General features: G+C 39.0%; 1 protein-coding gene across 10 annotated transcripts in view; it reads right to left on the bottom strand.

Annotated features, from left to right (window-relative positions):
- Positions 1–12,961, bottom strand: part of EIPR1 (EARP complex and GARP complex interacting protein 1) — a 94,242-nt gene that overhangs the window by 48,267 nt on the left and 33,014 nt on the right. Inside the window, exon 1 of one of the 10 annotated variants that reach the window (XM_026082634.1) lies at positions 9,017–9,168. The exons of 8 other annotated variants lie outside the window; for them this stretch is intronic. In XM_026082634.1, the coding sequence (XP_025938419.1) occupies positions 9,017–9,077 (61 nt within the window). In that variant the 5' untranslated portion in view covers positions 9,078–9,168. Of the gene's footprint in view, positions 1–277; positions 584–9,016; positions 9,169–12,961 lie in introns of those variants that run through there. One more of the 10 variants, XM_026082633.1, reaches the window with a different exon arrangement.

Below are 12,961 nucleotides of genomic sequence, written 5' to 3'. Positions count from 1 at the left end.
AGCAAAAACAAGCAGTGATCTCAAGACTGAGGGAGATTGGAGGAGGGAAGAGAAGGGGAAAAAAAAAAAAGAAAAAGAAAGAAAGAAAATTGAAATCCCCTTGGAAGTTGATGTAACCAGGCTCCTGTGCAACTCTAGTGCTTTGAAAACTTCTCAGCAACCACCAATGAAATAAATGTGTTTGAATTTCTAAYGTGTGCAGCAATTCTACAAAAATTTTATATTTGATTTCAAATTATAACTACAGTTGCTGCTAATGAGCAAGTTGGAAATGTACCTTGATATTCCACGCAGAGTAGATTTGCTCGAGTAGTGAAAACAAATTTATCAGACTTCCACATCTTGCAGACCTGGCTATGCCATTCCTTGGAGCCCAGCACAGCATTCTCTCTGAAAAGCTGTTTAGCTGCTCTGATGATATGATGCGTATCAGATGCCATTTGCTCTTCCAAAATGCAAGAGAAGCTTATCTTTTTGAAATGTAATTTGACCGTGGTAGATTTCTGTATTAATGGCTGTTATTTTGCGGTACTTACTCTAGGCAGCATTTTTTTTTTTTTAAACTATTCAATTTTTATCTTAAAGATTTGCTCTAAGCTTTCTATATTAGCGCATATCTTTAAAATACAATTTTAAAATGAAGGCTATCTATCAAACTTACTAGGGATCCTAATAGCTCAGAAGTTATTCATTCCCTTTCACAGTGGTAGCTCAGCTACTTTAGATTTTTCTGTCCTTGTTTACAAAAATAGAAATAAAAATATCTATTTTTAACCAACATTAAAAATGGCTTAGTGACATAATTATCACTTCTTTTCTCTATACATACAGAAGCTTTAACCTCCTCCTAACAACTACATTCCTTACATTTCAGTATTTATTAAAAGTTTCTTCTTGAATTAAAAATCATATTATCTCCACATCATTTTATAACATGGATGTTCCTGTAAACACCAAATAATAGTAAAAAAGATCAGAAGTAGAGGTTGGCTCAGAATTTCATATGCAAGATTCTATGACATTACGTCTCCGTTTCACTTCATTTGGGATTGGCAGGGGAGGATAAAATCTGTCGTGCATCTGAAAGGGCCATGCTTCCTCCAACACAGACAGACAGCGTGCCCAAAACTCACTGTCATCATAGACATTATTCTCTGCTTTTAACTGGACYTGAAGATGCTCATGGAAGATTACAGGCCATTTTCCAGCTGTTAAATGATCAACTATCATCAACAACTGTATGTGCATTACAAATCTTCAGGTTCTATTTTAACCGTTGGAGGAACTCTGCAATTAGATACGTGGCTAGATCTGTAGTGCTGAGACTTAATTCAGACCACTATTAATTTCTCCTTGCACTTTTTATGTACCTACAGTTCTGACACTTTATTCATTCTCAGACGTGTGAAACTAAAATGGAATTGCCACAGCTTCCGTATTTTGGATATGCCCGGCTTAATTCCAACGCTTAATTTCCCTTTATATAAAGCACTTTTAGAAAAACATATCTTTTGCTCTCTGGTAAAAGAGAAGGAAAATTCTAGGACTGAGCGAAAGCATCACTCCATTATGACAGATGGAGTTCTTTGGTGGGTCGTGATTCTTTTTAATCAAATAACCAGTAGCAACAAACCTACAGGAACCCATAGACAGTAAATAACTCTCATTACATAGAAATCCAGGTCCCACAACAAGCTTCTCATGGCTCTACGACAAAAATCACTAGGAGTACGCAGTAACTGTGGAATTACCCATACAGTCCTATTTCTTAAATGATATTAAAATTTACATACCCAGTATTACTACATAGCTTCACTATAGCTTCTAGTGTCATTGCTTGCCCAGAAAATCTTCATGCAAATAGAAACCCTAGCTTTTTCCTTCTTTTACTAAATCTTCATTTCACCCTACTGCATATATGCAGTAAAGACAATGTTTTCACCTATAACCTCTTGTACAATTTCTCAGACACAATGCAAAATTAAGCACATTTCTATAAACATGTACCTGTCAGCACTACTTTCCCCTAAAAGATAAAAGACAAATAGGAATGCAATATTTAAAAGACAATGCCAGTTATTCTGTATAGCAAAGAGTATAGGAAAGCAAAACACCTACAAGTTGCGCTTCTAGATCTTCTTTAAAGCTATTTAAATTGTTGGAAACTGCTTTTCCAACCTTACCTCATATTTAGACCAGAATTTTTCTTTATTTTATGTCACAGAACCAATGCAAGCAAGAATAGATAAGGTTAAGCTAGTTTATGACTTTTTCTGTTGTGTTGTTGTAATTGAGCTTATTAAGAAAAACATTAGGCAGTTTAACTAAGCACAATGTGAACCTATCTTGTGGACCTAAAAGTTATACTTTCATGGAGTATAACTGAAAGGTTTGCAGAAGGCAATCTCACTGTATCTATAAAGCATTGTTCACAAAAATGATCCAGAAATGAGACGATGACATATTAAATCTTTGTCACGTTTAATCCTCATCATTCAAGAAAAAGCCCTTGTCTAATTCATTGTACAACTCCAGTATAACTTTCACTAGGCACAGTTAAAGCTGGAGTTAGACATACTGTTCCAACTGCAACAAGCCACTAGGTAAGCATTAGTTTCCCCAACCTTATCAATACTACCTCCTAGGCAGGGATTACCGTATCCTCTGATCTGCCAGAATAATTCTGCATAGAGTTTCTTCTACCTGGTTCCATTGAAACGATCGAAACTTAAAAACAAACAAAGCAAAAAAAAAAAAAAAAGCAAAAAAAAAAAAGAAGGAACAAACAATCCCACATTTGGACAAAACTGAGTTAGAAAGCAACTAAACATGCAGTTACACTGGCAGCTCTGAGAGTGCAGTAACCAACTGCAGGGAACAATCTTCAGTGAGTTCATCCACAGCCTAAGTGAGATAGCCATGGCTATAGAGCACAGGCCTTCTTTGTTGCCTACTTTACAAGTAGAGCAAGTGTGCATGCAGTGTGCGCAATTTGCAAAAGGTCACGACTTGGTCAAATCAATACCAGTTTTCACTGGAGCACTCAAAAGGACTTCTCAATGAGGGCTATTTCCAAGACAATTTTCAGCCTTCCACTACCCGCTGTTTCAACACAGACACAAAATAGGAGAAGTTGTAAACAGGTGAAGTATCCCGTTTATCTTCTTCCAAACACTGTTCCCCTCAGACAGTTGCTGCTACTTAAGGTAATAACCTCTGAGAAAGAAATAAGCCTGAAAAATCTTCGGCCTGAAAGGTAAACATATCAGAAAGTCATTAATGAGAGTCTGACAAGACACACATATGTAACCTTAACTACAGCTACCTGTTACTGCTTTATAGAATTACATCATATACAACTTATCAACTCACTGTACCATTGCTGGCTRGAATACAGTAGCCAGCAGACACTTCTTAACAGCTATACAATTATTTTGGGGCTAGAAGCAGAAGAAAAATGTAAATATAAGAACACAGACTGCTGATTCCAGATGCAATACATTTGCTCATGACACTGAGAAAGTCACTTCCGTCCCTGTGAAAAGTTCCTCCCTCCCCCCCCTTTTTTTAAATGAATTTTCAGATTTTTAAGCTAGAAGAGATCGTCTAAGCACCATATGCAGCCCTCGATTTTACTTCAGCAATTCCTACAGTCAAAGACTTACGTACTGAAAGATGAAGTGAGTTCTGCCAGGTCTCCAGATTTAGGTGCTAGAACCTATGAATTCTAACAGGCAGAGTTATAAAGATTCCCTTAGAAAACACCGCAGCCTGGAAAACTGCAAGGAATTCAAGCAAACATCGGGTGTCATTATAAAAATCTGTCTGTAGAGACTTCCTGAAAAAATACAGTTTATTCTCTTTGATAAATAACAGCTTTAAAAAGGACACAACATGTAATTCCAGTAAACATACTAAGAAACCACTTGATATCTAGATGACTGAGGCAATAAATCAGAATAGATATCTTGGAGGGGGATGCAGTCCAGTTTGTCACTGTAGACAGTAAACATACTTGCTTAGACTTCTGTTTTTATGTTATTGAGAACAAAAAACTATACTTGCTATGTTGGAGCTGTAGGTGACTTTACAATCAAAAACAATCCAGTAATTTCACTGTTTTCTCACACCAAATCCCTTTATTGAAACTCTCCCTCCTCAAATATATTTCATAAGGAAGCTAGAGGAAAAAAAATATTTGAGTTAAAACCTTGATGATCTGAGTTCTAACTAAAGAGTAAAAAACACCTGAAACTGCTTTGGAGATGCTTCTACCAGTCAAATATTACTAAAACAAAGATGAGTCAGAAAATCAGAACAAATACATGGAATATATAAACAAATCCTCATCAAAAGTATGGACACTCATTGATACTCTGCAGTTCCAGCAGGTTTCAGTACACATAGAAACCCACCAGTTCCATTTACTTTTCTCTTTTAAGTGTGGACTGAGACACCCAGAACTTGATATAAGCCAATAAGTACTATCGCTTTTCATACTCTGCCCACCATCAATTCACCTACTGCAGTTATTTCCCCAAAACTGAATCTGCCAGCATCTTTCATAGGTAATGGACACATTAGAAAAGGTAAAGGAGAAACATATTTTAAAAGGGGTGACTACAAACAATATAAAACTTTACTATTTGATGACAAATTTTAAAACAGGATTTTAAGAAGTTAAAAAAAAAAATTAAAACTCTTAAACAAATCTAAATCTCTTAACCTAAAACTCTTAAGCAAAGTGATGCCCATAGGTGCTGCCATAATATAAAGGGAAAAGTATAAGAATAAACTTGAATGGACATACAAAAAGTATTACCCCTCCCCCCCTCAAAATCCAAAAGACTCAAGTGGATTTAGATCCCAATTATACAGGGACACATCAGCCAACATTACAGCTCACAGCTGTTCAATCATCTACCTTTTATTCTTCTGGCGCCACTTGCTGAGTAAGACCTACCACGCCACCGAAGCATGCTCTGACATACATAACTGCAGTCCTGACTTGTCACAACCTTGCATCAGTCACCCAAAGCAGACCAGTTCCAGCTCTGCTCAGTCCTCCCTAATTATATCATTTTACACAATATTTTAATCCTGATGTTCAATCATTCTTTATGGTCTTTCTTAACTAAACACATATGATAAATCACCCTTAATTGTTTTCTTTCTCCCATAATACATTAAAGCCAGTTATTGCTAGTCTGCTGTTCTCTTTTCTTTCACATTTTTATATGTGCATTAGTAATTCAGTATTTTTAAATTAATTTTCTATTATTACTAACTATACACAGCTTCTGCAAGAACGATGTTTTCCCCTGCACTTTTTGCTGTCATTCTACTTTTCCCCTGTGTTTAACCTTGAAACCCAAAGGACAATGCTTCCCACATCCTTGCCTGCAGATATTCGCACCGAAGCTGGAGGAGCTGAAGCATCAGTGCCTGACAGGGTTTGCTCTTTGATCAGCTCAGGTGGTGCCAAGCCAGCTGGCTGCAGTTATTCTGTTGCCCAGGGAACAACAACTGAAGTGTGTACTTCCTAAATCTGCACGGGAGGCCCTTCTGCAGCATTGCCACAGCAGCTCTTGCTGTGCAAGGCTGAAGYGGTGAAGCTGCTATAGCTACAGCCCAGCTGGTGCCCATTAATGCTCACGGTATGACAGGAACAAGCAGCTAGTGTTCATAAGCCTCCTTCTTACCATTGACAAACAGAGAGTTATCACTCTTCCTTATTAATGAATGTAAACATCCTGCTCCCATTTTAATAAAATGAAGAAATCAAAACCGAAGTGATTCAAGTATGCATCATTTTTTAAACAAGAACCTTGCAGCCTTTTTAGTCAATTCATTAAAAAAAACAAAACAAAACAAAACAAAAACACCCCACCATGCTCAGTCTATTCAGCAACACATCCTGTACTGTCACAAGAAGGGAGAAAAAAAACAGCATACCATTCTTTTTCTGGGTTAAGACAAGATGAAAATCTTAAATGCCTGCATAGTCTTTTATTTCACATTTTCATTCCTACATACATCTCACCCTATATATTTCAGAAAAAATTAGAGGCAGCTTGATTTTCTTTTCCCATAATTCAAATGTATTTTTTAGCTACTTTGATTTTGAAAGACATGTATACAGAAATAGGGCAGAAAAATAACACAGCAGCTCACTCTGTATCCTAATAGAAGCACGTTTTCAAGCAGAGCTGAAAGTAGGAATCAGTAGTTGATAAAGAGTAACATGTTATGGTCCAGTCCAGCCTAGACATACACTCTCATGCAGGACATCCTCCATGCTTAGCTACCGTCTCACTAGTTCAACATGTGATAAGCACTGCATAAGCTGCAGCCTTCTCATAGTTAGCATGCAGATCACAGGTGACCATAAATTCACATTTACTGCATACCAATACAACACAGATATGGCTTAGGTCTTTAGACAACAGACTCCCGTGTCCCTGTATAAACAGCTGTATACGGAGGTTTTAAAGACCACACACACCAGACAGCAACACAGAGATAATGATCTAACAGAGCGTGCAAAGGAGTGGGCTATGACACATGGGAGAAGCAGATAAAACAATCATATTATATGGAAGTGGGAGACAGAACCTGCAGAAAGCAAGCAGTCAGCAGGCTGAAAAACTGGAGAAGGCATAAATTCCACTCTTTCACAGTCTGATGCTCCTTATGCTATCCAAAGGTGATTTGAGACAATGTCACAGCACATCCCTTTTTGGGGGGATAAGCTCTGCAAGTATATATCTATTTGAGGGAGCTCAAAATTTCCTGACCACATTTCTGAAATTCTGCCATACAGGGACAGCTAAAAGTGAAGAACTGTAGCCATTCCTATATCGACGAGCTGACCTTTGCAGTATGGCTCTGTCACGCTACGCTAGAAGGCAGAATTTGGCTACAACACTGTAAAAGTTGCTTAGCAGCGCATAGGAGTGCTTTCTTTCTGACACTTCATATGACCAGACCTCCTAAGTCAGTAAGAGTTACGGCTCCTCTGACACATCAGATACATCTCTAAGTATTTTAACACAGTAGAAAAAAAGCGGAGAAACTGGCACTACCTACACTCTCCTACACTTTTTTGTTTGTTCCTGATAGTCTTCCCAGTATTGTTACCACCAGCGCAGTTTTCATAATTGCAACAACAGGAGCCATACAAGAAGCAAGGTATTAGCTGGCCATTTAAAAAGCACTGTGAGATTTAACCCTGTGCAGAAAAGATCTGCATGATACACCAATAAAAGCCAATGAACCACATTTACGTGTTGGCTTTCATCATCACTAAGGCTAGTGAAGCTGAACACTATTATCAACATTGATATTTTTCTACACACAAAAGAAGAGCATAGAGAAAGCAGAAAGGTCTCATGGAGGCACTGACTTCATCACCACCAAAGCCACAGCAGCTGTCAGTTAAATAAGGCTAGAAAATAATGCATTAAGGTTCCCCCTTGATGTTCTGTGAGGCATTAAAGCACTAAACTCCTTAACAGTTTGATGGAAACTGAGAAGCATTTATCCCCTCGTTGAATCAGGCCCTCACTAGACAGTTGCACATTTAATGTCCTATTTAAATAAGCTTTAGTATTCACATCTTACTGCATAAGATTTCCAAAGACAAATGTAATGACTGGACAGTTTATGGAAATTACCTCAAACAAGACAAATGTCACTATATCCAACATGAGTAGTTTGTTTATGCGGCTGTCCCAAGTTCTGCAGACAAATTCCTAACTGATTTCTTGATTTGGAAAGGTAGGTTTATTACCCCTCATGCCAGATTGTTACAGTCTCCACATAACACTTATCTTAATAAAGAGATCTAGATGTGTAGCTACACTATCAACACACAAACTTTCTTCTACCAGTGACTTGTGATTCAGAGCTTATATCTCTGTCATATTTTGCTTAGATCTGGACCTTATCTGGACAATCTGAATAGCTAACTTTCAGATGTGCTCACACATCAAGGATAAGTAGTCTATGGAAGAAAATATTAATTATAAACAATTAATAGCTAGATACTGTACCACATCATTTTCTGTTCATGAAGTACAAATACTAAGATAAAAAATGCTGGTTTTGCTACTGCAAGAAACATACAAGTTACTCATGTTTTTTAGTTGTATTTCATCTATGTACTGTCTCAAAATACTAACAGTTAGCACATCCAAAAAGCGTGGAGAAAGAAAAAGAACAAACATTGTCCTGTGCCAGTCAGCAGTTTTCTCAACTTGCGGCATCAAACAATGCATAATGTAGCAGAAGGCTACTAACAACTATGCAGTTCTCCTCGTTTGGCTACAGCTCTGCAGTGCTATAGGACAGAAAGCCCACTGTAATTTTTGGGTTTTTTTTTAATAAAACCAGAGTGAAAGAAAAGACACACAGCTCTTCCCTAAAAAGCTTATAATCTAAGAAGAAAAATCATGAAAACATAACCAAACAAAAACAAACCCATGAAAGCTTTAGTGTTTTTTGTTTGTTTGTTTTTAAAGCCGTAACCATCCCACCACCAAATCTTCAGCTTAGAGATGGGATATGATTCCTGCTCCAGTATGCTTTATGTTTACTCCCAATGTACAATCTTATTGGGATCAGAGACACGGATAGGTACAGGCTGTTCAGGAACAACAGACCAGGAAGGTAAAAACTGCTCTTTATGCAAGACAGCAGCTGGAATGCATGGAGCTCTGCCTAGGGATGGATGATGAGTCAGTTGACACTTTATGGGATAGGATTAGAGGGCAGACCAATGTGGGCAATGCTGTTGTGGTAAGAAAAGGCTTCTACAGGTATATCACAGCAGCAAAAGGAACACTAGGGAAAATGGGAGCCTGCTGGCAAATAAGACAGGGGTCCTGTGACAAAGGACATGGAAAAGGCAGAGGCACCCAATACCTTATTCACTTCAGTTTTTACCGGTAAGATTTGCCCTCAGGAAAGCCAGGCCTCTGAGACCAGTGGGAAATCTGGAACAATGAATACTTACCCTCAATAGAAGAGGGCCAAGTGAGAGAATATCTATACAAATGGGACCTGACGAGATACATCCACAAGAGCAGAGGGAGCCGGCTGTTGTCATTCCAAGGCCACTCTCAATATCTTTGAAAGGTCATGGCAAATGAGGGAGGTTCCTGAGGACTGAAAGAGAGCAAGTGTCACTCCTATCTTCAAGAAGGAGGATCCAGGGAACTACAGGCTGGTTAGCCTCCCTGGAAAGGTGATGGAGAAAATCCTCCTGGAAACCCTTTCCAAACACATGAAGGACAAGAAGATGATTGGAAGTAGTCAGCGTGTATTTACAAAGGGGGAGTCATTCTTAATGAACCTGATATCCTTCTACAACAAGAAGAGTGGCTTAACGGATAACAGGAGAGCAGTGAATGATGTTTATCTTGACTTTTGCCATTCTTTCAACACTGTCTTACATCACATTCTCATAGATAAGCTGACAAAGTATGGACTACATAAGTGATCAGTGAGGTGGGTTGAAAATGGCTGAACTGCTGGGCTCAAAGGGCAGCATGAAGTCCAGCTGGAGGCCAGTCACTAGTGGTGTATTCCAGGGGCTGATATTAAGGTGAATACTGTTTAAGATCTTCATTAAAGACCTCAGGGAAATCACAGGAACCTCAACAGGCTGGAGAAACGGACCAACAGGAACCTCAGAGTTCAGCAAAGGGAAATGCAAAGTCCAGCACCTGGAAAAGAATAACCCCATACACCTGTACAGGCTGGGAGTCAACCACCCAGAAAGCAGTTTAATAGAAAAGGCCCTGTGGGTCCTGGTGGTCAACAAGTTGAACATTAGCCATCAATTCACCCTTGAGGCAAGGAAGGCCCACAGAATCCTGGGCTGCATTAGGAAGAGCCTTGCCAGCAAGTCGATGGAGATGATTCCCCCTCCTCCCCGCCACTGAACACTGGTGAGGCCACATCTGGATTGCCGTGTTCAGTTCTGGGCTCCCCAGTACAAGATAGACATGGACTTACTGGAGCAAGTCCAGCAAAGGACCGCAAAGGTGATTAAGGGTTTGAAGCCTTGAGAAGAGAAGGCTCAAGGGGGAAATCAATGTGCATAAATACTGCAAGGGGGAGCAAAGACAATAGAATCAGGCTGTTCTCAGTGGTGCCAAGTGACAGGATAAGAGGCAATGGGTACAAACCGAAATACAGAAAATTCCACTTAAACATATATATATATTTTTAATATATATACTGTGAGGATGGTCAAACACTGTAACAGGTTGCCCAAACAGATTGTGGAGTCTTCATCTTTGGATATATTCAAAACCTGACAGGACATGACCCTGAGCAGCTTGCTCTAGTTGACCCTGCTTTGAGCAGGGGGGCTGGCCTAGAAGATCTCCAAATGTCCTTTCTGACCTCAACAGTTCTGTTACACAATAAATATAACAGAAATTTTTATACAAAAAGTTATGGGGCCACTGTTTTCAAATGTACCAAGAATAAGACCAAACAAATATTGAATCTGAGAGTAGAAACGAAGAGAGGGATGAACATGGCAAGGAGAAGTCTCCCCAACTCTTTTGACTAAGCAAAGAGAATAGGACACCATCAAGCAATGCAGGTTGATTAATCAATGCATGTTGGAGGGAATCAAACAGAAACCTCTTTGACTTGAAGGCTCATAATTCCTCTTCAATCAGCAAGTAACATATTGCATCTCAGACAAACATGCAGACCCAGCTGAAGTTCCATTATGGACGATAACCAGTCTGCTGTAATTTAGTACAAGTTGCATCATTCTAAGCTGACTAATTCTGAGCAGAGCCTGGATATTGTCTTTCTAGTGCCCAACAGCTATTCTTTGCAATAAACTCACTGTCTGAAATGTTTCTTTGGAGCAGGGGATTTCATCAGCCAAGAACACCAATCTTTGAGGACTCCATTGTGCTATGCACTGTACAAAACACTCAGAAAAGATGGACTCTACCCTATGCACAACACAGAAAACAGCTGAATATAAACTAGCACAACAACTGAAAAAAGACAACGTATTAGCTATAATAACAGGTGGCAATTCCAGCACAAGAGCAGCCATATGCTCATATTTTGGTAGGTACCACAGCAAGTTAGAGGGTCTTACAGAAGGAATTTGAAAGAGAAGAATTAAATGTCTTTGAGTGGAACCCATAACATGCATAAGAAACAAGAGGGGAAAAAGAATAGAAGTGGCTTTTCTAAGAACATGCAGTAACAGGCAACAAAGACTAGGCATTATGAACAAGTGATAGGATGGGGCTAGGTATGGAAAGCTTTGAAAGTTTAAACAAGTAGATGGAGGAATAGACAGATGTCATGTTGTCAAAGCCAAAGACTAGAAAAGCCATCTCCGTGGTACTTTTCTGAATGAACATGACTATGGCAAGACTGAAATGGTTAAGAACATAGCAGACACTTAGAGTTACAACAGGCAGATATATACTTTAAGAGTTGTATAGAATTATGCTGCAAGACCTGAATATAGCACAGATAAGAGAATCTAAAAATCCCACTTTGTGGGCAGAAATAGGCAGAAAGATGAAGACATACTCAGTGATCAGAACAAATGACAAAGGGAAAGTGTAAGAACTGGGGGAGCATATAGAGTATAATGAACTTGAAACAGATGCTTGTTATTCATTGAGTTAGGATTTCCTCTTTTATTTGACAACTGTTATCGGGTTCATGGTAAGAGTCAAGAAAACATAGCGGGGGGAGGGGGGGGGAGAAACACTCTGGAAGCAGAGGCTCCTTAAAAAGAAGCATCTACAAACTGAAGCTAGCTCAACAAAGGGCTGCCAAGATGGTCAGGTGGTTGTAGTACATGCCCTGTGAGGAAAATGCTAAATTGACCTTGTTCAGCCTGAAGAAGAGAAGGCTTAGGGCAACTTAACAGCAGCTCTTCACCTTGGTGCATGGTGGGAAAACAAGAGCCACTCAGCATAAGTTGAAAAAAGAGATTCCGATGGGATAGGAGGAGAAACTTTTGCACCCTGAACACAGCCAAACAGTGGAATGGGTTCTTCAGAGAGGCTTTGCAGTCTCCATTTGTGGAGGTTTTCAAGACTCAACTGTACTGAGCAACCTGGTCTGAACTCATAGCTAACTCTACTTTGACCAGAAGGTCGAGTTAGAGACCCTCTGAGGTCCCTTAAACCTGAATTAAGGATCCTATGATCTTTAAACAGTAGAGAAATATCATTAGTCTACCAGGTAGCACATGCACATACAATGGACATAATAAAATTATGCTGAGCAGCAAATCTTCACAGTGCCAGAAAAGGTACAAATACATTAACCTCAAATTGTCAGAGTCACCACAGGGACAGTGGCAGAACCATCTGCAATGGATCTCAATTTTTACGACTAGCGGTCAAACATATTATTTTTGTCTGATGCCACACAAAGTTACTGTAAACATAGTTTTCTCTTTTAAAGAGCACTCAAAAACTTAAGTTAAAAGGGAATTAAGGTTGTAAACTATCACCTAAAGTTATGAAAAACTAGAATTATAATTGTCTTTAAAACATCTTTAACAAGCTTTTACATAAGCATTGCAGATGATAGAATATGATACAGAAACATAGCATAATGACATAACTCAGTGTTATCAGATGACTAGACCTAACTCTAGATTYGCTACTTTATTTATCAAACCAGAAGAAGGCTAAATATTTAAGACATGGTTAGGACTTGAACTGTGAAGTTGATTAGGTCACCAGCAGAAGAAAAAATAAATAGACTTTTAGTGCTTTTTTAGAGGTCCACCAAGCAAGGGACTCATGTCAGTCTCTCCAGCTTTCCAACAAAGATTTGATATGGTGAGGCTGAGGTAGGCCACATCTTTGTGGTAGTAACAGGGCCACAGAGAATGGAAAAYGAAAAAACGTGAAGTCACAAGTCTTTCAATGTTTACTCAGACAGAACT

This window comes from Apteryx rowi, unplaced genomic scaffold, assembly GCF_003343035.1.
Source record: "Apteryx rowi isolate R43461 unplaced genomic scaffold, aptRow1 scaffold_585, whole genome shotgun sequence".
NCBI classification, from domain to species: Eukaryota; Metazoa; Chordata; class Aves; order Apterygiformes; family Apterygidae; genus Apteryx; species Apteryx rowi.
Note: the sequence above shows the minus strand (reverse complement) of the source record. Positions and strands in the feature narration are given on the sequence as shown.